At 49.3% G+C, this 27565-nt stretch overlaps 8 protein-coding genes across 8 annotated transcripts; 7 read left to right on the plus strand and 1 right to left on the minus strand.

The window, feature by feature from the left end:
- Nucleotides 1–338: 338 nt before the first annotated feature.
- FTJAE_8695 (uncharacterized protein) lies at nucleotides 339–1409 on the plus strand (the record flags this gene model as incomplete). The annotated part of the gene is made up of 1 exon (XM_037355538.1): nucleotides 339–1409. One exon carries the CDS (start codon nucleotides 339–341, stop codon nucleotides 1407–1409), a length of 1071 nt encoding a protein of 356 aa, XP_037204231.1.
- Nucleotides 1410–3258: 1849 nt separating this feature from the next.
- Nucleotides 3259–4038, plus strand: FTJAE_8696 (chloramphenicol phosphotransferase; the record flags this gene model as incomplete). Its single annotated transcript, XM_037355539.1, has 1 exon — nucleotides 3259–4038. The coding sequence occupies one exon, from the start codon at nucleotides 3259–3261 to the stop codon at nucleotides 4036–4038; it is 780 nt and encodes a 259-aa protein (XP_037204232.1).
- A 5107-nt stretch (nucleotides 4039–9145) lies between these two features.
- On the plus strand, nucleotides 9146–11912 carry FTJAE_8697 (DENN (AEX-3) domain protein; the record flags this gene model as incomplete). The annotated part of the gene is made up of 2 exons (XM_037355540.1): nucleotides 9146–9538; nucleotides 9606–11912. 2 exons carry the CDS (start codon nucleotides 9146–9148, stop codon nucleotides 11910–11912), a joined length of 2700 nt encoding a protein of 899 aa, XP_037204233.1.
- Nucleotides 11913–12516: 604 nt separating this feature from the next.
- FTJAE_8698 (hit zinc finger) lies at nucleotides 12517–13803 on the plus strand (the record flags this gene model as incomplete). Its single annotated transcript, XM_037355541.1, has 1 exon — nucleotides 12517–13803. One exon carries the CDS (start codon nucleotides 12517–12519, stop codon nucleotides 13801–13803), a length of 1287 nt encoding a protein of 428 aa, XP_037204234.1.
- Nucleotides 13804–14196: 393 nt separating this feature from the next.
- On the plus strand, nucleotides 14197–16455 carry FTJAE_8699 (transport SEC6; the record flags this gene model as incomplete). The annotated part of the gene is made up of 1 exon (XM_037355542.1): nucleotides 14197–16455. One exon carries the CDS (start codon nucleotides 14197–14199, stop codon nucleotides 16453–16455), a length of 2259 nt encoding a protein of 752 aa, XP_037204235.1.
- Nucleotides 16456–16933: 478 nt separating this feature from the next.
- On the minus strand, nucleotides 16934–20918 carry FTJAE_8700 (EDE1-like protein; the record flags this gene model as incomplete). The annotated part of the gene is made up of 5 exons (XM_037355545.1): nucleotides 16934–16963; nucleotides 17011–17647; nucleotides 17701–20639; nucleotides 20702–20850; nucleotides 20903–20918. The coding sequence occupies 5 exons, from the start codon at nucleotides 20916–20918 to the stop codon at nucleotides 16934–16936; spliced, it is 3771 nt and encodes a 1256-aa protein (XP_037204236.1).
- A 2031-nt stretch (nucleotides 20919–22949) lies between these two features.
- FTJAE_8701 (glutathione reductase) lies at nucleotides 22950–24412 on the plus strand (the record flags this gene model as incomplete). The annotated part of the gene is made up of 2 exons (XM_037355546.1): nucleotides 22950–23098; nucleotides 23152–24412. The coding sequence occupies 2 exons, from the start codon at nucleotides 22950–22952 to the stop codon at nucleotides 24410–24412; spliced, it is 1410 nt and encodes a 469-aa protein (XP_037204237.1).
- Nucleotides 24413–25094: 682 nt separating this feature from the next.
- FTJAE_8702 (1-aminocyclopropane-2-carboxylate synthase 2) lies at nucleotides 25095–26375 on the plus strand (the record flags this gene model as incomplete). Its single annotated transcript, XM_037355547.1, has 1 exon — nucleotides 25095–26375. The coding sequence occupies one exon, from the start codon at nucleotides 25095–25097 to the stop codon at nucleotides 26373–26375; it is 1281 nt and encodes a 426-aa protein (XP_037204238.1).
- Nucleotides 26376–27565: the final 1190 nt, after the last annotated feature.

Here is a 27565-nt window from a genome sequence, read left to right on the forward strand (position 1 = left end):
ACATTTGATCTTCTCCTGTTGAGAAGCTTGAATGAAAAGAACCATCTCTACCTTCGGTAATTCTGAGCTCCTTCGCTGGCATCGCCAGCTGTCCCCTGAAACGCAAAAGAAAGTATCCCCTCCAGCACAAGAGACTCCGTTGTGCTTTCGTCCCAAAAAGAACCGTGTGAACGACTCGTCAATATCAGGAGAACATTTCAAGAACAGATAAGCAGACTCAGAGGCGCCCTGCTTCAAACGACGGAACAGAACTCGACCCAAACCGAACACAACCATTTAGTGGAGTTACGACACCAACGTCGTCAACAGAGACGCACGAACTTTCAACGAGAAACACAATGGATCATATTGAGCCAGATTTGGAGAGCGTCTTGATCAAACTAGAAGGCCCCCAGTCGATTACAACAGCCGAATTTGACCTGATCGCCCAACACCCTGAGTGGTTCACCACACTGGGCGAACGCGAGCGACTAGCTTTGTCTGAGTCCCGTGCTCTTCGACTTCTCGAGGAAGTCTCAAGCGACTATGAAGTTTACCCTGATCAGTATGCACAAATCGATCACTATCTCACAAGACATGGGCAGTTACAGCGAATGATAGACGCTTCCAAGATGATGCAGCGTCTTTGGGCTCGGCAGAAGGCAGACGATGAAGAGGTTGGACTGATTACCCCTACTATTGAAGATAGGCCCCATACATGGACTGAAGACCTGGCTACCTTTGCAAGAGGCTGTCTCAAAGCCCTCAGCGGCGAAATCGTCGACGTTGATGATGATATGGACGGATCACATTCCGGAACTGAGCACGAGGAAGACACTTGTATGAGTCCTGATCTTCCGGAGATCATCACCTTGTCACCTGAGTTCGCGAGACATATGCGAGATCAGATCCGCAATCTCCCTTGCCGAGCCGTCGAATGGAATTGTGTTCTGAAAATATTGGGAGAACCGGCACCTGTGAAAGAGGAGGTTTTACTTGCCATCAGAGCCATAATGTGTGGTTTGGTCGAAGAGCTTATTCAAGCAAGGTCAATGTTGGAAAACCGCAGGGGTGGAATTTCTTCCAAGAATCAAGCAACTGTCATGCTTCAAGCACCAACCCATCTGGCCCGGATGGTTGGTGTTCTGGACATTGAGAAAGATGGGAAGATCGACTCATATGCAGAATGGAAAAGTCTGGAGAAGGGTTTCCCTGCCAGGTACAAAGGCTTTTGGAGCGACATTGACTGTCTGTGGCCACTCTTGGCGGATATACGGGCTTGGAGCGTTATCAGTCGAAATCTCCACAACGTCTACCAGTCTGAGGTATGCAGAAATCAAGTAGAACTCCTTCTAAAGTTCTCAGTTGATTTGCGTACCACCCTATTTGATCGCCATTCGAAGGGTCTTCCCCATTCCGAGTCTGGCTGAACGTCAGCCCTTGGGATCGAGATTTCGCCAACAGTCAACATGCACTTCTTAAACCCAGAAAATTCAAGGATGCGAGCCCTCACCATCTTCTTCATGTCATACACTCGAGTTGTTCTCAAAGCTTCAATTCTTGGTCTTAACATATGCCGTCACAACCTACCAACAACTTCGTCAATATGGAATTAGCACAAGAGTATATAGAGCTTAGGAGACTTAATACGAGTGCCATAGCACATTTCCATCTAAAGCAAAGCACATCTCATGTGGAACATGCTATTAATAGTCTCGAGTAATTCAGCAACGAAAGGTGATAAACCTTAGTAGAGTTAAGGATGGCTGATGAGAGGAGTAAAGAGCCCCACTCTATACATGAGGATACCGATCTTGACCTATTACCATGGAATTCAAGACGTAGCAGAGGCATATATTATGTTCAAAAGTAAGGTAAACAGCTTGGATGTTTGGAAGAAAAAAGGGGAAGGCGGACGATTGATGTATAAAAGACGGACAACCGGTCCTGGTTCCATCCAATGCAGCACGGCCAAGTGTTTCCGTGAAAGGTAAAAAGCAAGGAGTAAGGGAAAAGGGCGTAGCTGGCGCTAAGAACCTTCAACACATGAAGCATGGGTAGAAACAAAAACGGGTGATGTAAAGACGAGAGCGCATCCCTATGGAACTTTTGACACTGGAAGAGTGGGAGCATCGATATAGAAATGGAAATGAAGATGAACATTAAGAGCATTACTGAAACAGGCCGAATGTCAAACTTGGGACGGGTGTGTCCAGTTGGAGCCCTACTCGGGAGTGTTTTTGGGGTCCTTCTTGGGCTGCAGGGGAAGGAGAGTCAAGATCTGATCGGTTAGATAATGCAGGCCTGTTACGATTAGTGATATTCTAAAGGCAATGGCCGGCGGGCAAAGCATCACAAAGTCATTGAAGTTTGGCTGTTTCCTAGCAGCCTGCAACAGCGTTCTATCCGTCATGTAAAGCAGCTTAGTCCGATCATGCCGATGCTTGTTCAACCGCACAGCGAATCCAACCTCTGCTCCGACTCTACAGTTGATTGGCAGGCAGAACAGGACCAGGCCTGACATAGATATCGCGACAGACCTGTATCACCTTCATACATGGCAGTACATAGTCAACAGCGCTATTCGGACGCAAAACTCTCTATATACCCGATTCCTCATTTTGAGGTGCTGGAATGTCTACATGTCTTTGTTATACAGCCCAGCATAAGGTTTCCAGAACTTGAGCTTTGTTTAATCTCACTTTCATTCATAGCCATTATTGGTGGTGTCTGAATCTCATAAAATATGCATCAGAGGACAACTCAAGAGAAATTCCCAAGCCTCGAGCCAAACACAGTGAGCTATGGGTGTTTTGTCAGCAATTCACATCTAAAGAGGTCGTAGAATCTATAGCGAATACTCATCGAGTGACCTGCAGGTGCCTTGATGTGAGTCATAAACTAACTTCTCCTAACTCTGTCACAAACAAATTGTGTTCAAGAGGATGTCGTGAACTTTGTAACCAATACGCTACATACGGTAATAAACCATATCTAAAGCAGAGCTTTGGTGATTTGTTCGATGTTAGAACAAATCAGCAAGACATAGGGGACAAAGGGGCGTCAGTGAGTCACCTCCGTTCAGTTGTTCTTTGTGGTGTTCTTGAGTTGTCTTTCTTTCACGGTGGGTTCCAAGTGGCCATGCACGTTTGAGTTTTCACAACCCTCAAAGTTCAATCTAATAAATAGGTAGATATCCAGAAGAGGCGTCGACTCTCCAAAGCTAGATTTCGATAAACTTTATCAAAAATGACTTATAGAGGGCATAGACCTTTCACAATGGACCGAATAATCTACAAGTTCTCTTTCCTGTTGTCGAAGATTTTCTTTGACCCAGTGTCTTTAATCTCCCGACTTACAGGGTCTCAGCCAATTCTCAGTTTGGACGGCCATAACATACAATCGAAGAATATGGAGGATAACCAAGAACCATTATCCGTATTAACCGCCGACATGGCAGTCGGTGCTGCTACTGTTGAGGCTCCCGTGGATGAGCCCAAGAAAGGCAGAGTGTTGGTCCTCAATGGGTTGCCAGGCACGGGGAAAACAAGCATTGTGAAGAACCTCAAAGAACGACTCCCTGGCCAGAAGATCCAGATAGTCGACAGTCCCATTATGGCTGGACCATTTTGCGCCCATGCGTATCAGCGAGAGTATCGATCAGCCTACCTTCATGAGATCCGAAGATTGGCAGACCAGGGCTACACTATCCTGGTGACAGCTTCTCTGGCGAACAGCATATCGAGCCAACGAGTTATTCAAGACATTCTTGAAGTTGTCTGCGGGAAAGAAATCTCCTTGTTCTGGATCAACATCAGCCGCCAAGAGGTTGTACAAGATCAAGAAATATCGAACTCAACCCGGTTAGCGAACGGCGAGTCGAAGACAGAAAAGTCCGGTGTCTTGCCTGCCCCCGCGGAACAAGGCCAACTTGTTCTTCCCTCAAGCCTGGGGCATAAGCTGGATCGTATCAGCTTGATCACTCGAGCAATGAATCTGGGGAATGACCTCGAGGAGGCAGTTAAGAAGGTATCGGAGGTTATGGCCCGAGAGGAATGAGACAACATGGGCTTTGGTTTTTCTTCTGTTCTTTTACGTGGGAGGCTTGGAGTCTGGGCATTTCACGATACCCGGTTTTGTTCTTTGGCATACCGTTGATACCACATTACACGCACGTTTGCTGGATTTCGGGATCGCACATGAGACAGTACAAATGAACAATAGTGCAAATTGGAAATGCAGAATAATGATAAATCATGTCGAGTATGCAGCTGCATCCGTACACAATTATTGAATCAAAGTGCCACGCGCCTGAATCAGTTGGTTGCAAACGTGCAACACCATACCCTGGATCGTGATACCATCAAACAAGCATTCCTACGCCAATGCAAGTAAGACAAAACAAGGGAATTAACAATGTCATCATCGGAAACAACGGAGCTCAGCTGGGCCCAATAGAGCGGTCTACCCATGATCATAAGACATGCTATGTTATGTCGTCGGTGAGCATTGTACATACTATGAATGCGAGGCACAGGGAAGCTGCATAAGAGATTACTTGGCCCATTTCGTTTGTACAAGCATAATTCTAGGCATAGCTCTATCTTCAGGGGTTAGAAACACCCCAAGTCTTTCCTGACTCGATCAACTCAACCAACAGAGAAATTCTTCGGAATGTGATGCTATGTCTGACAAGTGACAGCCATGTATGTTCCCAGAGGCCAAGACAGCATTATTCATGAACGGCGAAATAGTACGGATAAGCTGTAGCAGTTGAGGAAAATTCTGAAATGTCGAATTTTTAGCATTACCGAGAGGAGGATCGACAAAGTAGTACGCTTATAGCGAAACGAGACCGACGTCCAAGCGAGCATGTTCCTCGCTCGGGGTTCACGGACATACTAGACTATTGACTATCTCGGCGTCTGTATAGTTTGACAGGCCGGGAGCACAGTAAAGCACAGAATGCACGTGGGTAAGTGCGTAACGGAAAGAAATATCATCATCAGCAGCAGAGGAGAAAGGGCAAAAGGCAAAAGCAAAGCAAGCTCTGGCTAATAATAAGGACATGGGCCTTTTATTAGACGCGGATCAGGAGGACGGGATAAGGAGCATGGACCGGGGGAGAAGAGAATGAGGTAAGGACCTCGCATAACAATTAATTGCCTTGGCTTCTGCTTTTGCTTTGCTCTGGGTTGATGAATGAGAGAGGCTTTTGGTCTATACGAGATGAGCGATGACATGTCTCAATTGACAAGTCGAGTGCAGTATCTGATTCTGATTCTTGGCCTGAGCCTTGAGGCGCATGGTGAAACGGGGATATCGTAAGCAGGAGGAGAGGCAACAAGAGATGGACATGATTATAGTGAGCGAATAGACGCAGAGATGCTAACAAATCCGAGATAACAAAGCCATTGTTTAGGTCAAGCCTTGAAGGCCCAGAGGCCATTGGTGCTGTGCCTAGATGGACGCCATCTAGGACATGAAACGCGCGGCGGCCGTATAGCGTCATGAGCATGGGACACAACTTCAGGGAGAGTGGATAAAAGCCCGGTAGTTTGGTAGAATTTGTGTATGTATGTACAGGCGACATTGGCTCATGATTAGTGCTTGAACCTGAAAGGAGCTGGTACAGTACAGTGCTGTAAGAAATGGAGATATCCATCACGGCATTTCCTCTGGCCGGTTGATGACAAGACAAACAGTACTCCGTAGATAGACACCTGATGCAACATATGTATGCACTCCATAGTATATATGTATAATTCAGCTATTATTATTCAGTTTCCTCAGCTGGGTCTCTGCAGCAGGGATCAAGTACGAGGCATAAATGCCCAGGATCCAATGTTGCTTTGTTTAGACCTTCAACGTTTCTTGCCACGAACTGGTGGCGGGATTCAAATACATAAACCGGTTATCTATTATACGCGGCGTCAAGTAACGGTAAGGTTATTTGCCTCAAAAAACCAAGGGCCACTGACACGTTGAAGAAACGCCTCGTGGATATTGATCTACTGTTGATCGCTCAGGGGTTCCATTAACGGGAAGTCAAATCAATGTTGCTACCCCAGCATGCAAGTGCCTGGATGATAATTATACTTACATACTGTACAGAGTATATTTGAAACACATCTGCAGCATTCAGTGGCTTTGCCGCAATATATGCAGATTACAACGGCTCGAATTGAGCTTTGGTGTTTACTCCAGCAATGCCGATCCTGTCTGCACACAGACACAGACAGACGAATCTAAAAGTGGTGGAGACGTTGCAGCGATGGATTCTAGAGTGCATGCATCATCAGGTATACCGCACAGAAGCGAGGAGCAGGGGACGATGCAAATGCAAACGCCTATCGGTACTGTAACTTGGCGTGACCACAGCTGAAAACATCACCACCTCCTCCCCAAGTTATTTGTTTCTTAACGACTTGGACTATTGACTATTGACCTCAACTAACCTGAAGGGCTTGCCAGAGACCGCATTGGCTTTCCTGTTTCGTTTCTCCGCCCAGGGACCCCTGTCGATCGTTTCCGCGCCTGGTCACATCGCCCGTTGAGCCTATCATCGTCTTGGACAGAGAAGGTCAAGCTTCGGAGCAAACTTCAGACATTGCTATCATCATAGAATCTTTGGAGAGAAACAATGCCAACTTGATTGAGCACAGTAAGCAATTAGCTAGAGTCTGATGTACTTGTGCTAGGCAAGGCTACCTAGGCAAGGTATTAGAGTGATATGCTTGTGTCTCGTAACACAAGACATGCCGGAGTTGTCGTTTTCTTGTTCATTTCCATAATTAGTGCGATTAATAAGTCTCAATTCAAGTTGTCACTGTACTCCAAACACGCGCCGTCCGTCTTGGACCTCCTTCATCTGGTCTGGCTTTTTGGTTGATAGTTGGATAGATCACTTGACCGTTACTAGGTTCCGAGAAGGCGTTTTGCTTTTTTGTCCCTTCATGTTGCATCACACAGACAGACCGACGGACACACACACACACACAGGGAAGAAAAGATACTGTCGTATTGTTCATTACTATCAGAAGATTCTGAAAGTCAACATCAACCACAGATAATTTCCCACGTTGGGGACCAGAGCTCACTTTTCTCGATTGCGATTGGCTGTGTTATCTCTCAAGCCGGGGTTGATAGAGGGGGGGGGGGTGATGATCCCTGGGCATAAGCTAAGGTCACGCTATGGAAGAAGAATCAGAGACCTCAGATCGACTCGAAGAAACGGCAGGAATGGTTTAATTATCCTAGGGCGATGAAGATGTTTAACCTGTAGGAATGGAGTTTCTTCAGAGACAATGGCCTTTGCCTGCTTCTGTGATAGTCACTGGAGAAACAGATACGCAAGTGACTGTAGCCCGGGCAATCAGCACTCGCTGTCGGGGATATGGAACCAATTGACAAAAGTATGAAGAAATGTCATGTTCAATTCTTCGGTGACATTGTCAAAATGACAGAACGGCACTGGCCCCTGCGACAATGGGACTCCAACGTCAGTTCAACGACAAACGGCGCAATGCTATTGTTTGTGGGTGTGTGTACGTATTGGAGACCGGTACCCAGGTGTTCCGGCTCTAGTCAGGTCAAGTACCCGTGACCTGACATGGCAATGCTTGTCTCTCGTGGTTTGAGTTTCCCCGGCCCTCAAATCAACTAACTCTAGGTCCGAAAAGGAGTTCCCCTCGAACTCTAGATCTCGCCACTTGACTGTTGGTGTTGGCGTTGGAGGCTAAGAAGCCGCCAACAAAGACGTTAGTTATGACATGTCATGGAACTTCTTTCTCCCTGATGACGAGAACAAAGCAAAGAAATCTGCATGACTTGGTTAACTCTAACCAAATGAATATCACAACGTCCGAACCTACTATATGAGGTCCGTTCACGGGTCGTAACGTAGGTACGTCGCGTCCAACGCTGAGCGCCATGAATAAAAATACCGCCGTGCTGTCCGCCATGTACCCGGGACCTAGGGACCCATGACCCCTGCAGAAGGCGTGCAGAGTGCCCCTGACGGCCCCAGCATCCTGGCCCCTCAATGGGTGGAGGGATTTGACCTCTGTAGCTCCTCATCTAGCCCCTAATGTAGGTACGGTACGTCAGGTACCGGTACATGCATCGTCTGTTCTGTTTGAGAAACGGACAGCATCCCCTTGCCTTGACTTTGCAGGTGCTTCACTAAGTAGACTACGGGTAGTGTAAGATGTTTATTGACTGTAAGGAGGGATCTAGAAGCATAGGGGTTTCATTTTCGTTGAGTTATTTGTCTGTGAGACTGTGACAAAGAGTCAACACCAGCATATTCACCTAGGTACACAGTCACTCACTTACACGCGAAAAGATTGGTTACACATAATCACATTATCTGTTCTGCATGACTGCGCCGACAAATACGACTCAATTGTTTTCAGTTCCTACCCTCCTTGTTTACTGATAAATGCCCGGCGCACCAAACTAGGAGAAACCAGTTACGGTACCTATCCCAACCTAGAAAGTGACTGGCAGGGGATCAAAGCCCCCCTTGTGCGCCATCTGTCTCACAATTTCGCCCGCTGAAGCCCTGTTCGTTGAGTGCTTCTGGTTCATTTCTGCCGTTGTTGTTCCTCCACTTTCGCTCCATTTCAACGGACGGGAGCTCCCATTCAACTGAAAACGGTACGTATAGGTACTTGCTCGACCTCATTCCTTCAGAAGCTGTCTCGCGTCTCTTGGCTCTGTACCTAGCTCTAGCTGTAGGTAGGTAGAGGTAGGCCTACCTACCTTTCCTTAGTTCTCCACTCACCCCCCCGACTTACACCCATTCAAGGCTTCTCTCGCCTCTTCTCCCTTTACTTTTCCTTCATCTCCCCCCTCGTTCCTCGAGTTTCAATCTTCTCTCTCTTTTCTTCCTTGCTTTTCCATTCAAAGCCCGGTTGACTCGAGCATTGAATGAAGCCTTGAGTGCGGTGCGGAGCCTCAAGTAATTCGGGCACTCCAAGACAAGTTCCAGGACTGACCAAACCTGCTAGTCAGTATAACTCAGGAATAAAGACAGCATAATTTGAGAGCATAACGACCATTCTCGAAAAAAGTCATTCCGACGACAACTACTACATCGAAGATACCCGAATTTACGAAGGAAAACGAGAGGCCTTTCCAGGCTCAACACTATCTATCAACAATGCCTCCCTCCTTGAACACCCATCCCTCCTTTACCCGTCCTCGGACTAGCGACCGCGATGGCAGGCCCAGCACCCGCGACCAGGGCGCTGATCAGAACCTCCTGATCCCCAGCCGAACTTCTTCGCTTCACTCGCGCATCACCCAGCCCATCCCTTCAACTCTCAACATGAAGCCTCAGCAGCGAACTCCAAAGACTTTGACACATGCCTACATGGTTTGTGGTGTTGGCCGTGAGCCTTCTCAATGGGTCAAGGCTCCGGCGCCCGCCCAAGGCAAGATTGGCCACATGAAAGGGGCTGTTGGGCAGTTCTGGCTCCCTGAGATTTTGGGCAGCAGCCCACGTCTCGAGCAGGATAATGAGATTGCGCGGGCTCTTCACGCTGCTATGAGGGTGCGTACACAAACCCTATTGACGATTTAAAGATTCATTTAGCTAACCACTGGTAACTATTGTGTAGGCCTGCTTCCCTCACGATGTCGAGATCTGCACAGGCCGAAGCCAGCCTCACTGTGTTCACCATGCTTTCGTTCTCCAGCAGGATTCTTCTCACACTCTTTACGGTATTTGTCTGCGCGTTTGGTCGCGAGCCGACGAGAAGAGGGCCGAGACAATTCGCGACCTTCGCAAGAGAACCGAGAGCGACTACTACGACAATCCCGATGAGACCTACTGGATCCCTTACTGCCTGTCGTTCCTTTCACGATACCCTCTGTACAATCTTCTTGGAGATTATCTCAGAGGTATGTGGATTCACTGGAACAAGGCCACCAACCTGTTCCACGCTGAGGAAGTTTCCCGTATCCTGAGCTTCCCTGCTCCTCGCCTCAACGATCTTGTTCGCATTGACATGAAGGACTACGCTCTCTGCTACCAGTTCCCATCTTCGCCTACTGGATTCCAGAACTTTGCTATGTGGCCTCTTTTCAACTGTCTGTCGATTCCCAACATTGTCGGTGTTATTGAAGCCGCCATCTCTCCTACTCGCCGAATCATCTTCGTCAGCCACTACCCTGCTATGCTCACCATGGCTGCTGAGACCGTGCGATACTGCGTTCGAGTTTACGAGTGGAGTGGTCTCTACGTCCCAGTCGTGCACGCTCGTCACGCCAAGGAACTGGTTCAGGAGCCTGGCCCTTACATTTTGGGTATCACTGTTGAGTGTCGCTCGCTCTTCACTGCCCCTACCGATGCTCTGGTTGTTGACCTCGATCGCAACTTTGTTCTTACCTCCAGCCCTCCTACTGCTCTCACCCCCGGCCAGCGCAACAAGTTTGTTACACGACTTACACAAGCTCTCAACGGTGATGTCACTCCTTCTGGAGTTCCTCAGCATCTTCGATCCGCTTATGGTGGTGGCAAGCTCGTTCCTGCGGGTCAGATCATCGTTATGCGCGGTGAGGTTGAGTCTATCCAGGATCCTGAGTGGTGGAACCAGGATGCCGTCATGGCTGTTATGGACCACGTCTGTGAGAAGCTTGGACGTAACACCGGTATCAAGGCCGTCTTTGGTGGATCCGTGAAGAAGCCTCTCATGACCAAGGTTTCTATGCGCCATCTTAATGAGATTGTTCGTGAGAGGAACCAGTACTCTCGCGATGCTCTTGAGGCTTGGCAAGACTTTATCAACCTCAAGGGTCGCATGGACACTGAGCTCAACAAGGTTACTAAGCGTAACAACTACCTGGTCGAGGAGCTTGAGAGCTGGAAGCAGCAGTTCCTCAAGTTCCAGGCCTTCGCTGAGACCCTCACCAAGGAGACTCAGGATCTCAAGGTCAAGATCGACACACACAAGAGGGAGAACCGTCGCCTTGCTGGTCTCATTGATCAGCAGAAGGATGACAACGCTCGCCTCTCTGTGCGCCTCACAGGAACAGAGAAGCAGCGTGATGACGCTCTCGAGGCTCTTGTCCTTCAACAAGAGATTGCTGAAGAACTTGAGCGTGAGCGCAAGAGGAACAAGAAGGAACTTTCTCAGCTTCAGCACACCAACATGACCATCATGCGACAGCGTGACGAGGCTCGCAGAGTTGTTCTTCATCTCCGGAGTCTCATCGGTGGCCAGAGCCACCACATGGAGCATCTCATCCAGTCTCTCACCAAGCCTGATGACCTTACCCATGAGATCGAGGAGGGTTATGATGAAGCGGAGGAGGAGGCGCAACAGGCTGGTGAACCTGGCCGTCTTACCCCCAGCCCCAACCCCCGAAACAAGCGATACTCGTCGTCCAGCTTCACCGACGTTGCCGATCGTCACCTTAAGGATAAGACAGACGCCATTGCTCACATTGTCCGAAACATTGCTGAGCAATGTCAAGCCGCTGTTGAGGGTCTCCAGCTGGCACATGATGCCGAACTAGGGAGTTCTAGTAGAAGGAATTCTAGCCTCTCTACCACCCAGAGCGATGACGGCCACTCCGCCGCCACGTCCGAAACAGGAGACGACTCCCTCCTGGCGCCGCGGTCCGGGAGGGCGTCCAGTATCCCTCCCACCCCGGATCTCATTCCCAACAGGAGCAGCACAGCAATGTCCTTTGCCTCTACGGCTACGACTCCGGAGCGAGCGTCCCAACAGTATAGCCTCAGAGACGAGATCCCCACCAAGATTGTCGAGGATGACGAAGAGGACTTCGAGGAGAATCGAAGCGACAACGGAGGGGTCACACATGAGACAAGCGTCGTTTCTAAGCATCAGCTCCAGCACCAACAGTCCCTGATGCACAGGCCATCAGGCGCCAGGATCAGCGCTCTTGGCGGCACCCGCTGAGTGAGGTGTTTTGGATACCTGAACAGCTTAACTAACGTCTGAGCATGAGCCTTGCTTTTTTGTCAACTTCTCAATTCTTGCTTATTTCGATTTAATTGTCTTGTATTTGGCGGCTAGCTTTGGATCAAAACCTGCGGGTTCGGCGTTTGATGTCCCTTATATCTTTTTTGTCATTACCATTTTTCTGCCTCATCTGATGAGCAGCTTAGCTCATATACCTATGTTAAGCCTGACGGCCATCTTCTCATTATGTTAGAGTATTCTTCTACGCAGCGGTGTTTGTATAGTCTTCCTCCTTTACCTGGCTGAAGGGGGGTATAAGAATGAAACACATTTGAATGTTATCCTAGTCTCTAATCATGTGTGAAGTACTCAACATACTGCAATATATCGTTATAATCTCACGTTCTATAGACTTGTAAGTTATTGTAGCCTTTACTCCGTACCTAGGTAGTCTAGACTGAATTAGACCTGACGTGTACTGATAAGATATGCGAAAAGCCCCATTAAAAAGTTTCCGTTAGCGATGACCGTTGAAAGTGTTAGCGCATTCTTCTCATTCTTCAACTCCTTCAACAAGACTTCTTCACTGTCGCGATCTACAATGGCTGATCCTTTGTTAACATCCCTTTGCGGAATCTGTCACATATCGGCCCCGAAATATAAATGCCCAAGATGCGGTGCTCGAACCTGTTCCCTCGCGTGTATCAAGAAACACAAAGCCTGGTCTGAATGTTCCGGCGAACGCGACGCAACAGCCTATATGGCTCCGTCGAAACTTCGTACTCCCGCCGGTGTCGATCATGATTATAATTTCCTCCATGGAATCGAGCGCTCTGTCGAACGTGCCGAGAAGCTTCTCGTTGAAGAGCGTGGTATCGTGCAAGAGGAGGAATTGCGGCCGATGACAGTCCAAGAAGTCAAATGGAAGCCTGGAAAAGACGGGCGCAAGCGCAAGGTTCTCGTCACACGAGTCCTACGCGAAGCTAAAGGCAGAACCTTTGAACGGTTTCTGGCTGCGCGATTGAGGAAGCTGAACATCACTATCGTGTGTGCGCCGCTGGGTATGGCGAGGCAGAAGGAGAACCATACTACACTCAATCGGCGAACCAACAGAATCAATTGGCAAGTTGAGTGGATGGTTTTGGAGAATCTTCCCGATGCGGAGCCAAAGAAGGTCCGGATGTTGTCGAAGGTTATGGACGATGTGCCACTATATGAAGCATACCACACTTCACTGGAAGAACGGCAGAGGGCGAAAGGGCAACAGGCCAAGAAGATCCCACGAGCAGGCACAGACGGACAAGTGCAGGACTTGATGAACTACACATGGTCCTCTGGGTCATTTGCGCTCCAAGATCCCTTCACAGGTGCTTGGGCGAATCATAACGACACAGAACCAGGCTTGTGGCCATCTGAAAAGATAGAAGCCCAGAAGAAGCAGTTCCAATTCTTTCTCGCAAAGTTCCGGACCCCTTCGGACAAGCCTTCTGTTGTCACTAAACTCGACCCCGAAGACTGCCTGCGAGAGGTTCTGAGAAATACGCGCGTGCTGGAATTTCCAACAATATGGGTTCTTGACCAAGATCAGAGCCTTCATGAGACCTTCACACTTGGGCCCAAGGATAAGGTCCCTCAAGAAAGTAATAAGAGGAAAAACCCCCCTGGAAAGAAAGGACCAGCCAAACCGAACAAAAGAAGAAATAAGGGTCAGGACGTAGAAGAGGGCGAGGTCAGGAGTGACGGGGAGGGCAATGAGTCAGACGATGGCATCAACACTGAATTCAAGGGAGTGAGTCTTGAAGAAGGTGATGTAATTGCTGAACAGAGTCTTGGAGAAGAGGATGATGACGATGATGAGACGAGTAGCTCTGGAAGTGATAGCGAGTAAGGTTGAGCAGGTATAAATTCGTCAAGATGTAACTATAATGATACCCTAGAATCAGTTGTATAAGAAGTTTCACATACGATTTTTCTACTCCAATGTTCCTTAAATACTTTGTTGCTTTCTATCGTGATAGTGTTGTTGGTGTTGAACTCTCATTGAAGACAGTGGCTGTGCTCGCTGTCAGCCACATGATGGAACGACCTACAGTAAGGGACAGTGAATAGCTCCCAGCGACATTGACTTTGACATGCCCAACTTGACACACTCGCTTCAACCTTCACCTACGCCCGACGAATTTAATATCTAGACACCAGCAGCAAAAGCTTAGCACTATAAAAGACACGATACCCCCGCATCATGGTTTGATTGGGCGCGGAACCCCTCGACGCCGCTACAATGGACGACACACCTGCTCCCAAGCTCTCAGAGCTGCTACGGCATCCCGATGATCTCGACAAGATACCTGCGCTCAAGTTAGAATTCTCACGCAAAAAGGGCGCCGTAGATGGCCAGCTCCGGAGCGGCCTGCGCGAGCAGCTTGAGACGACACAATCGGGTATGACGGGGCTCAGCGATGGCCAGAAGACGGTCCAGATGATCAAAGAGGAGATGATCAAGATCGACAAGCTGTGCTCGGAGTCACAGAATATGATAAAGGACTTTGCGAGCATCAACCTCGTGTCACAAGCACACCGCAACTTTGGCGCCGTCGAGACCATGCGCCGCAACCTCGAGACCTTCAACGAGCGCATATCGCGTGTCGAGTCGATGCTTCGGGAAGATGACGAGGACAGCGACAACATGCCCAATCTGCTGCCGTGCCACTACGAACTTACCCAATTGAGAAATATCCGCGACGACGCTATGGAGCAAATACAACGCGCAGAGGACGACAGTCTTGAGGCGACACTGGTGGACTACTTTTCGAGGCTAGACGACACGATTGATTGGTTTGATGAGCATGTTGGCATCATTGCGCTGAATCTCATCAATCTCGTTGTCCAGGATAACAACGGGCTTGTTGTGAGATTCGCAGTGGTGATGGAGGCCGAGGAGTCAAGCGACCAGCGTGTCCTAGCACTGCAGGAAGCTCTCAAGGATCACAAAGAAATGGCAACCCGCTTTCAGAGTATCACAGACGGCGCTAAGAAGGTTCGTGGCTATAAGGAGAAATTCATACAGGCTATTCGACTCAGCGCCGAGCAACAATTCGAAGGAGCAAAAGAAGAGTTCCTCGAAGATCCGAGCAAGTTGGACAAGATCATGAAGTGGTATTTTAACGATCTAAACGTCGTCAAGGTTGGAATGTCGCACCTTATGCCAAAGAAGTGGAACATCGTAAAGACATACGCTGGCGTATATCACCAGTTGATGCACGATTTCCTGGTCGGTATGGTAGATGGCAACGAGGCTTCGTCAGCACATACCTTGGAAATCGTGGGCTTCCCGGAGAAGTACTATAGAAAGATGGCAAAGATTGGTCTGAAGCAAGAAGAGCTTATACCCCATGTCATAGACAACCGTGAAGCGGAGCTTGTTCGCGACTTTCGTGAGCTCATCATCAAATTCCTTGATGAGTGGATTGACCGAATATTTGCACAAGAGAAGCGCGATCTCGCAGAGCGCAACGTCGAGGGCTCAAACTTGGATCAGGACGAATATGGTTACTTCAGAACCAAGAACTTTGTTGCCCTATGGCGAATGCTGCGTGAGCAAGTGGACACGGCTGCCAACTCCCAGCGCGCAGATGTTGTCGAGGGTGTAATCGACGCCATGTTTGCCCGTCTACGCACTCGTCAGCAGTCGTGGCAGGCTATGCTTGAAGATGAGGCTATCCCCTACGAGGAGGGTAGGATACCCGAGCTCGAGGGCTTCCAGGCTCTTCAGGACTGGCTCGTGGCTACAGCAAACGACCAGATCGCCTGCATCGACGACAACGAGGACGAGAACCGTCTTGCGTACCTCTCAAGCTTCCGTCGTCTTGTCGAGCAGCATGTCACACCCGCGTACCTTGAACGTATCGAGAGTGAAGTTAATACTCTGCGTGACGGTTACGTCGACTTCAGCACATGGTGTATCAACCGATTCGCTCAACTTATATTCTCTGTTGATTTTGGTACCGTCATGCCTGATTTCTTTACGCCTCGATGGTACTCAACGACTGCGATGAAGCAGATGGTGGTGACATTCGAGGAGTACGTCAACGACTACCGCCATGTACTGCACCACTCACTGGTCGATATTTTCGTTGAGATCTTTGCTGAGGAGCTACTTGTTCGCTACTTATCTGCTGTGCGCAACAAGGGCGCAAAGTTCCGTCGTACCGACCCATTTCAGGACAAGCTGTTCAACGACATCTCCACGGCTTTCGAGTGCTTCAGCACACTCCCTTCGCCTGATATCGGCGCCTCCATCAAGGAGACCTGGCGTGTCACAGAACACTTCTTGCGTCTGTTGACAGCTGATCGCGATGCCATCGTGGACGCTTACGTGACGTTCAAGATGGCTTATTGGGACCTGAATCTGCAGTGGGTTGAGGCTGTACTGAAGTCAAGAGATGACTTTGAGAGGTCTTGGATCGGCGCGGTCAAGAAGGAGGCTGCCAATATTGATAGTGGGCGTGGACCAGAGACTATTATGAGCAGGGTAAAGTAACCAAAGACGAGTCATGATTTGCGTTTAAATGGGAAAAGGTAGATGGCTATTGCAATTGTGTATGATGGGCATCGTTTCATGCCTTTTTAGCGACAATGATATTTACGCTTGTTTGAATAACTCATTATTGTAACTTGTTGGTGTCTGCTTTATCTGTATCATTATATCGGCGACACAAAACTGCATCTCTACAGCTGCAATCTCAAAGCATGTAACATGAAGGACAAAATCAATACAGGCTTAAGCAAACAAGCAGTCTTCATGATACTACAATGTGTGGACAGATGATAGATGATAGGAGAACAAGCCCATGTCCAATGGGACCAGACGCAAAAGGAAAATCTCGCTGCCAAGAAAATATTCAACAAAGGAATCATGAGGATGCAGACAAAAACAGTAGTAAGGAAACAGGTATGCAGTATGCATTAAGCCCTTCTTTCAGAAGATAATATCCGAGACAATTCTGTTGTTGTGTTTATTATGAGCGACTAGCCAGAAAGTTCGCCGCCTGTACACGTTAGAAGGTTTCCTCTATGTAGATCGAGTTCAACTAACCTTGTCGAGATCGTAATCATATTTCTCAAGAGCATCGAGAGCTTCAGATCGCTTGTAGCCCATGCTTGTGAGGCTCTTCAGGATTGGGTCATCATGCTCGGATTCAGTTGACAAAGTGCGGTTCAGAGCCTGTTGACCAGGATGGGACTCAGCGCCCGCTGGTTTCTCAGTGGAAGCAGGCTGGGCAGCAGTTGCGCTGGGGGAGTCGAGACCAGAAAAGATAGCATCCCAGTCATGGGCCTCGGGAGCCTTCTGCTGGTTGGTTCCTACAGCAGGCTGAGCAGCGCCAGTTGAGCTGTGAGAGATGAAGTCGAAGCTCTCGTTGCCGAACGCAGTGGACTCCGTCTTGGTCTGGCTTCCGGGTGGGCTGCTATCAAAAACAGGGTTAAAGTCGTCCAGTCCGGAGCGAGAGATGTTGGCAAAGTCCTCATCAGCAGAGCCTTCTTTGGCATCCTCTAGGCCTTCAAAGTCGCTATCCAAGTCGTCGAATCCACCCTTGGTCTGAGGGGGGTTAGAAGGGGCAGGCTGTTGCGAAGCAGGGGCAGTTCCGGTTGCTGCCGCCCCAAAGATATCATCAACCGATGACTTCTGAGCGGTGGCTTCAGTCACGGTTGCGGGAGACGAAGGCTGCTCGGTGCTGCTTTATGTTAACTCTTGACATCAACAATTTGAATATGATCGACCACTTACCTGGGCGCCTTGGGTTCTGAGGGAGGGGTGGCTCCCTGAACTGGCTGTGGTGAAGTGCTAGCAGGGACTGCGTGAGTCACTTCAGGTGACTCTCCCACGTTTGCCTTCTCGCCAAAAGGCTTGGCGGGCGGTGATGCAGGTGTGAAGTTATCATCAAAGCCTCCGTTATCACTACTTGAGTCAGACTCCTCCTCATCATCACGCTCAAGCTCCGAAATGGGAGGGAACTCCGAATCAAAAGCAGACGACTTGTTCGCTTCAGGGGAAGGCTTGGTATGGTTCTTAGCTGTGGTGAAGGCAGCAAATGCATTCTCGAAGTCGGCCTTGGCCTTGGCCTCATCGTTACCACCAAATGGGTCTGCAGACTCGGTTGCTTTTGGTGCTTCCTCCTTTACAGTATCACGGGTAGTATCGTCAGAGGCGGAGGCTACGTCCTTGACATCGGACTTGTCAAGCTCGTCGCCAGGAAAAGCACCAGGAACACCGGCAGGGCTGTCAGCAGCCTTCATGTCACCGGGAACAGGAGTAACTGAACCATGGAGAGGGTCATCAGCACGTGAAGCAGGGGGTGACACTTGGCGAGAGGATGAGAGCGACTCAGTATGATCAGGGAAAGGCAAGAAGCTGGAACTAATCTGCCTTGACTCCGGGGGAGCAGGGGGTTCAGCGGCAAGGGTTGCCTGGCGGCTCATCTTGGGAGAGCTCGCGGCAGGAGGGGTACTGTAGGAACCGGCGCTAGCGGTCGAGGCACCAGTATGCTGGGGCTTGAACAAGGTCTGTGGATGTGGTGGAGGAGTAGCCGAGGCGCTGGGTGGAAATGAGGGACCAAAGACGTCGTCGAAAGACTTATCAGAGACATTCTTGGTGGGAGGAGGAGAAGCAAATGCACCCATAATATCAGTGCTTGCGGTACGGCGGAAGAAGGGGTTGTTGGCGCTGGAGGTCGAGGCAGCTGGGCTTGCAATTTGAGCCGAAGCAGATGCTGGCGAGCCAGTGTTTGCCAGCCGAAGATCCTCAATGCTCTTGGTGAGCTCCTCCGCCTCTCCCTTTAGCTTATCACGCTCGCCCTCTGTAGTGGACAGCTGTTTCTTGTTGATGGCGACCAGTCCCTTCTGCTGGCGAGCATCAGACTTGAGCTTTTCAATCTGAGGCTTGAGCTGCGCAATCTCTCCATTGACTACACGAATCCGTTCTCGGAGATTGGTGTTTTCTTGTTGGTCCGCCTGAAGAGCTGCCAATACTTGCTGATGCTGCGTCTGGGTATCACGGTAAGTTCCTTCAAGCGCCATGCATTCAGACTGAAGTTTAGCAGTCTCCTTCCGTGCATTGCTGAGTTGCTCCTCAAGGGCACGAGTATCTTGCGCCTCCTTCTCATAAAGGGTGCGCAGTTGGGCCAGTCGCTGCTCGAAGTTTTGCTTCTGAGACGTGGCCTGGTTCAGTTCATTTTGAGTGGTATTCCTCTTGGCCTGCACATCTTGGGTTTGCTTGGAGAGAGACGAGATCTGGTTAGAAAGGTTTGCAAGCTCAGTGGTTTCCCCTGAGATGTTCTTGCTAGCCTCATCGTTATCTGACAACAAGTCCTCGGACGCAGAAGGTGCCGGAAGCTTCTGGCCAGAACCAGCTGAACCACCAGTAGGCTGTTGCGTCAAACCTCTACCAAATGAGGATGATGGTACAAATGGCTTAAAGCTTGAACCACCCGTTCCTGTAAGAGATGGCTTAACGGGAGAGGTAGGTGTGAGTGCAGAGCCACCAGCGAAAGGATCGTTGGCGTTAGAACCCCCTGTTGACATTGGGGCCTGAGCAGGGGGAGGGGGTGCAGGGCTGGAAGTGCCTGATTCAAGGCCGAACAAATCATCCAAAGCCGACTTAGGAGCGGGAGGAGGAGCTTGTACAACAGGTGGAGGAGGTGGATCAAAGGCGGATGTAGCAGTCTGTGGTCGAATCTGGGTGCGCATGCTGGGGGGGACCAAATTGGGCGGTAGAGTAGTTGGTAGAGGGACAGAACGGCCGCTTCTCTGCTGTCTAATCAAGTACATAGCAACCGCAAACTCGTCTCGCGAAAGCTGACCCTGAGATTTTGTGTCGGCAAGATCCCAAATCTGGGCTAAGGAGTCCTCGGGAAGGTTAGACTGGCTAAAGAAAGTGACAGCCTCCTCTCCTGTGATATATCCCTTGTTCCCCTTGTCAAGGTCGGCGTAAATTTGATCGAATCGAGCCTTGTCGGCAGGTGTCACAGCCCAGTCGCTAGCACCGCTCTGTTGAGGAGACATGGGAGGACGACCGAGAGGACTGTTTGTGCGAACCTGGGCTGTTCCACTAAGTTGTCGAGGAATGGCTGAGATGCCAGGACCAGTCGAAGATTGACGCGAGGCAGGACCACGGCGTGAGGCAGCCTCGTAAAGGCCAGCGGGGAGGACGCTAGGGAGAGATCGGAGGGCTCCTGTCTTCATGGAGGTAAGAAGGTGCATAGCGATAATGAACTCTGTCAGAACAAGAGCACCACGCTGCTCGGTGTCGGCAAGCTGCCATATTCTTCCTAGGGCTTCATTGGGTAGGCCGGACTTCTCGAAGATGGTTCTGGCCTGGTCGCCTGGAAGCTGGCCGCCTTGGAGAGGTTGACGTTCGAATAAACCACTATATTGAGCGACCTTCTCAGGAGTCAGGGGTGGGATGCGGATCGGCCCGCCGGTGCTCTGGGCTTGAAGAGCGGCCGGGGGAGGCGGCGAGCTGACGGGAACAGGCGGAGGCGGAGGAATGCCACCGGCACCTGTAACTTGAGGAGCGATGCCATCGAAGCGAGGAAGGGGAGCTTGTTGGAGGGCGATCTCGGGTGTGGGCTCGCGGCCGGCTTGTGCGTGTCCGATGAGTCGTAAGGCGATACCAAAGCCAGCTGGTGTTAGGAAACCTCGGTTCTCCTTATCGGCGATCTGCCAGATCTAATTCAAGTATCAGCATTGATTCCAAGTCAGTAGGAGGATCATTTATATCGTCAACTTACCTCGCCAAGAATACGGGAGTCTAAACCTGTCTTGTGGAAGAACCTGACAGCAATTTCACCGACAACGACACCAACACTGTCTGAATCGGCCTGTCGGAAGAGTTGTCCATAGGTGCGCTTCTCCTCGGGGGATAGGTTCAGGTTTGGCGCTGTTCTGTCAGCTTTGTGTGATAGAGAATATCGGATGTGGGCTCCAAGTACCTTCATCAGCCGCCATGATCGCGTATACGAGCTATGGAAGCTCAGGACGGTAGAGACGGACGATGGATCGCGATAGCGCCAGGAGAGATATTAAGGTTCTCGAGTATACGATAGTGATGGATCGCAGTAATCGATTATACAGCCGATAAAGCGATCGATAGTGAAGCCGATATAACGGGCGTGGAGAATATGTCGTTAGTTGAGGAGACAAGATGGAGGTTGAATTGTGCTTCGCTTCAGTATGGAGATTGGATCGTCAGCCTGGGCTGGACTGGACTGGGCCATTCATTATGGGGGGGTTGGTCGGTGCTGCCAAGTCGAGAGGGAGCAACGCACCTCAGCAAATGAGAGATGGTGATGGGCTGCACAGTGACCAACCAGAAGCCGGCGGGACGTGACAGGGGATAAAGAACCTTGACAGAAGCAATTATCCGCTAGAGGCGCACTGGAAGTTTGAAACTCGTCCTCTCTCGCGCCAGAGTCTCACAGGCTACGTAAGGGTTTAAGCCACGAGGGGAGGGCCACCGAAGCTCACCTCAAGCTGTCGATATTCAGCTCCATATCAAAGCTCCACCTCTATACGTCATGACGCTTGAAAGGATGATATTGAGGAAAACACTCTGATGTGAAGTAGTATATTGTATTGTTTGATTTGGCTCATGTTCTTTAACTTACTGTTTCCATTACTGTTGTCTAAGGTATATAGAGATTTCACCTCAAACCATTAATTTGCACAACAGACCAGGGACATGAATTTCCTTACATGCAGTTTCTACCATTAAGAAAGGGAACGATCTGTGCCACCTGGGATGACTTTCGGCTCAAGCTATAGCTATACAAAAACTTAAAGAAAATGGAAACTAAACGATTTAAAGGTTGATCATATTCAATTTCTAATTTCCCGACTCTATGACAGCAAGACTTGGTGTGTCGTGCTACCATGCTGCCGGATATGCATGCATATGCGAGGCTTCCCGTTACATGTGCATCCATGGATTCCGAGGCCTCAAAAGATGTCTCATTTGACTTGGAGAAGCCTAGTTTAGCCTAATCACAACCTCAACCACATCCATTCACATAGTTAAAGGTCTTTGAGGTTTTTACAGGTTTATACCCCATTTAACTTCACTTGAGCACGAAACAAAAGAGTTTCAATATACACCATCATCGGTGTTTATGATGCGACCAGATCATAGTGGCCTCAGTTATGACTAAACATTAATACTATTTTAGGAAATAGTTGAAGTCTCAGAGGACGGATACCAGGAAATAATATCATGAAAGGGTCAAATACGTCTGATATCGCCTCTATCTTTGTAATCAGCCTTGGAACTGGAATTGATTCAACCCAATGCAAGTCTTGTGTCAGATCTCCTGGAAGCATACCTAGCCTACTTAGGTCAAACTGAGCAAGTAATAGAACTAATCGAATCGAATTGAAACATGATTCCATACCAATTCATCTGATTTGGAACCCGACACCATCATCGGACTCCAAAAAGAGACCCTGGAGCTTACCATGGCCTCCACTATGAACCACCATCCCCGCTAACGGAGCTTGTAGTCACCTAGGCTCGGGGATCAAAAAATCATCCTCAATGCGGGTGGATTTGAAATCATCTCTTTTCTGCAGCTCGTCATTGATATCAACCAACCAATTCTTGAACTGAAGTCGGTTTGCTTACTCAACCCTCCATTGACCGTCTTGATAACACAATTCTCGTTTCTCAAATCACGTCCATCCAATCCGCTTCCGTCAATCTCAAGTAACCCCGCCACAACTACTAACTACCTTACCTACCACTTCTCATTCTCGTCCCTTCGCATCTGGTGTCCTGTCCTATCTTGGTCCCCTTAAAAAGACGTCATTCCCCTCCCAGTCTCTCTCCCACTCTCTCCGTGCCAATTACAAAAGGTCAAGCCTCGAGGCAACCTCATGCAAGCTCTAGCCCACTCCCTACGCTCATCAACCCTGTCTTCGTCCTCGAGAACGACCCCGCTGCGAATAGCTTCAATTACCCGCCATCTCTCTACATCTGCGCGCAATATGGCTCCCATCACCAAGGAGACCGACTACCTCGTCATTGGCGGCGGCAGTGGAGGTCTTGCCTCTGCGCGCATGGCCAGCAGCAAGTTTGGCGTCAAGGCTACTATTGTCGAAAACAAGCGACTAGGTGGAACTTGCGTGAACGTTGGGTGCGTCCTGATTGATGAACCATACAATAAAAACTTATGCTAATGAAATCTAGCTGTGTACCAAAGAAGGTCACTTACAATGCTGCCGCCCTCGCCGAAGCCATCCACGACGCAAAGGCCTATGGCTTCTCGGTTGAGCAAACCGCTCCCTTCGACTGGTCCACCTTCAAGACCAAGCGTGACGCCTACATCAAGCGCCTGAACGGCATCTACGAGCGAAACCTTAACAACGATAAGGTAGACTACCTACACGGATGGGCGCGCCTCGTCTCCAAGAACCAGGCTGAGGTCACACTCGACGACAACTCCAAGGTCCTCGTCAATGCCAAGAAGATCCTAGTCGCTGTCGGCGGCAAGCCTACTATACCTCCTGAGATCCCCGGCGCCGAATACGGAACCAACAGTGATGGCTTTTTCGATATCTCGACCCAGCCCAAGAAGGTTGCTATTGTCGGTGCTGGTTACATCGCCGTCGAGTTTGCTGGCATGTTCAACGCCCTTGGCACGGAGACTCACCTCTTCATCCGCCACGACACTTTCCTCCGAAACTTCGATCCCATGATTCAGGAGAGCGTCACCAAGGAGTATGAGAGACTCGGTGTTAAGCTGCACAAGCGCTCGCAGGCCAGCAAGGTCGAGAAGGATTCCAACGGAAAGCTTACCATCACTTATAAGGATGATGAGGGCAACGAGAGTGTTGTCAGCGACGTCGACAACCTGATCTGGGCTATTGGCCGCACTCCTGAGACTAAGGGTATCGGTCTGGAGGAGGCCGGAGTTAAGCTTGGTGAGAAGGGTCATATTCTCGTCGACGAGTACCAAAACACTGCAGTCGACAACATCTACGCTCTTGGTGACGTTACCGGAGAAGTCGAGCTGACCCCAGTTGCTATCGCAGCTGGTCGCCGGCTCGCACACCGTCTGTTCGGCGGTCCCGAGTTTGCTAACCTCAAACTCGACTACAGCAACGTCCCCTCAGTTGTCTTCTCCCACCCCGAAGTCGGTAGCATCGGTCTCACCGAGCCCCAAGCCATCGAGAAGTATGGCAAGGACAACATCAAGGTCTACAAGACAAGCTTCACAGCCATGTACTATGCCATGATGGAGCCTGAGCAGAAGGGACCTACAAACTACAAGCTGATTGTTGCTGGACCTGAGGAGAAGGTGATCGGCCTTCACATTATGGGACTGGGTAGTGGTGAGATGCTGCAGGGCTTTAGTGTTGCAGTCAAGATGGGTGCCACAAAGGCCGATTTTGATAGCTGTGTTGCTATTCATCCCACCAGCGCTGAGGAGCTTGTTACTTTGAAATAGAGAAGATATAGAAGAAAGGATATTAGCGTTGATATATGGTTACACAAATAAAAGGAGTTGTTGATTTATGGCTCGTTGGTTCCATTGGGCCTTACATCGTGATTCCTTGTTGCATCGTGATAACTTGGCGTAGATTGAGTATCGACATCTTTTACTAGGCGCTTTTTTATACTTCGAGATATCGATCTTGGTTCTTCGTGGCACATGCTTGGCAATTAGGTGTATGTATTGGTGGGCATTGAGTCTGGGCATAACGTCAACTTATCGACTTCGAGTTTAGAGCAATTCTACAACGGGAATAAAGATCGATCCATCAATCTCTAGCCAACTATCATTCGCCTGACAAGAGTCGTTACATGCATTGTTCCACCAAGTTTCTAGCGCCCTTGTGCTGTCATATGGCTATGTCACAGCGGGAACTAAGACCGTATCTGACTCAAGCGAGATCATGACGCCTCGAGATAGTATCAATAACTCAATTGCCAAATTCCACGCCCTGTGCGCCTTATGTAGTACGGGAAATTTACATAATAGTCAAGATCGGGGCTTTCATGAATGTCGTCCTACGCGGCTGTCGGTGACCGGTAGCCACAGTAGTTCGGCACCCGATATATAGAGGAAAGTTATCATATGTTTTCTCGAAATACAACAGTTCGCTCTACTTACACGGCAACAAAACGCAATGGCACTCTCAAACCGCGCTCACGAAGCCGAAGAGGCATGCAAGGGGATGGCTTTGTGGGAAGTCATCACCAATCTCTACGATCAAGAGACCAATCCTGAGGGTATTGTGAGTCTTGGGGTGGCTGAGAATACCCTCATGCACGATGTCTTACGAAAACACATTCATGATAACTTGGCCCTGACCAACCCGGCTTTCACTTATGGAGATGGCACCACGGGTACGAAAAGAGCCAAACAGGCCGTTTCTAGGTTTTTGAACAAGCATCTGAAGCCTTTCCGCGACATTGAACCAGCACATATTTCCATGACCAATGGATGTAGCGCTGCCATTGAGCATTTGTCGTGGGCGGTTGCGAACCCTGGTGGTGGGATATTGCTAGGCCAACCCTACTATGGTACCTTTATACCGGATCTTACATATCGTTTTGGAGCCAAGCTTCTTCCAGTTGCATTTGGTGACGTCGATCCTCTTTGTGAAGAGGCAGTGACCAAGTACGAGGAAGTCATTCTTGATTCTCAAGCCAAGGGGATCAAGGTTGCCGGTCTAGTTATCAGTCACCCACATAACCCCTTAGGACGTTGCTATTCTCGCCAAGCTCTCATTGCCTTCATGAAGCTGTGTCAGAAGTACAAGGTTCACTTTATCAGCGATGAGATCTACGCCCTCTCAGTCTGGCCGAACACTGTTGATCAACACCCTCCCCCTATTCCTTTCGAATCTGCTCTTTCCATCGACACTACGGGCATCATTGACCCTGAGAGGCTGCACGTTCTATGGGGCATGTCCAAGGACTTTGGTGCCAATGGTATCCGAGTCGGGGCCATTATATCTCAGGCCAACCCATCCCTCCACGCTGCTATCGTTGCTGTTGGTCTGTACAGCTCTGTATCTTCCATCTCCGACCACATCACTGCCAACGTTTTGGAGGACGACGCCTTTGTCGATTCATACTTGGCCGAGAACCAAAGAAAGCTATCAACTCAATACGCCCGAGTCGTTGCTTGGGCAGTCAAGAACAATATCGATTACGCTCCCGGTGTGAACGCTGCTTTCTTCTTATGGGTAGATCTCGGCAAGGTTTACGAGGCACGGCACCCAAAGATTGAGACTGACGATATCACGGATCTTGTCATGGACAAATTGATTGAAAGGAGAGTCTTTCTGGCCTCGGGTAAAGCCTTTGGTTCCGAGAAGCCAGGCTGGTTCAGAATTGTATTTTCCCATCCAGATGAGTACCTTGATCTGGGTCTCCAGCGAGTGATGGAAGCATTGCAATAGCATTTCTGTCTTGGCATGATTGGATTAAACAATGAATTCTGATAGCGCTGGGAATAGAGATGCTTTGGAGCGAAACTGGCTGGTGGTTGGCCTTCATGTTCCCGCTGAGCCCATGAAACAGGACTGATATCTCCCCTATCGGGTTTTCGAACCGTCTCTACCACTTCTCAACCTTCCACCTGGACATTGAAATGATCTTGGCGTGCATCGATGTTTACGCAAATACATAGATTCGGGTTCCCAACATAGATATTTGTGTTTGATGCTTGAGGCTCGATATGTTGGAATAGATAGGTCATCCCCTGGGCCCTATCGTGATACACACCTGAGCTAGGTGTGAGGGGCAAGTCTTCTGTAGGATTGGATGCTATTGTAAATGGACGCCCGTCGATTGTGAGAGGCCAAGGACGAGGTGGAAGTTTCTTGGCGAAGAAACGGTACCAGTAAGGGGAGCACTCCATATGCGTGACGCTTTGGAGGAATATGGGGATCTCTTCCTCGCCATGCGAGTTGGACCTCGTTGGATATGTAATATGCTTGGGATTCATGTTGTTTTTGTTCCTTATACTTGAATAATTGGATATGGATTTGGTGTTTGTTTTCAGTGGCTCAGATCTTTCTTAGGATCAGAGAAGCAGCTTTTGATGGCGCCTCTTGGTTTCTTCTGTGGGTGTCCTGCTCCTTGTTTCTCCCTTCCCTCTACGTTTTTATCTTGCCGGGACTTATGTCTGTTCTCTCTTGCTCTTCTTTGAGGATTCAACTTGCAAGAACTCCTAGAATCAGGAAAGTTTATTTTCTTTTTGGTTCAATTACCTACGGTACAGCTAGAGCAGAAGTTAAGATTTGAACACAATTACTTATATATGAGGTAGTATAGAGAGTAGCTAGAAGCCAGACTTAATGGAAGTTTCCGAGATGCATCTTTTTTAAACATTTCTGCCGTTACAGCGTTTGTTCAGGAGCTAACTAACATCGGCAGCATCGTCTTGGATACAAGATTCTTTCTTTGCACTCAACTCATTGACAAGTACGTTTCCCTACCCTATATGACAAGACAGTTTGGGGACATCTATGAGGAAGCACAGGCTGCCTTGCTTTGGTCCAATGATTCAAGGTAGCCTACTGGGCGTGTAGTTGAATTGGTCCTCTCCAGACACAAACAAGGACCTGCTCCAGCCGGTTCAGGCCGA

The sequence above is a fragment of the Fusarium tjaetaba genome (assembly GCF_013396195.1).
Source record: "Fusarium tjaetaba strain NRRL 66243 chromosome Unknown NRRL66243_c0000190, whole genome shotgun sequence".
Classification (NCBI taxonomy): Eukaryota; Fungi; Ascomycota; class Sordariomycetes; order Hypocreales; family Nectriaceae; genus Fusarium; species Fusarium tjaetaba.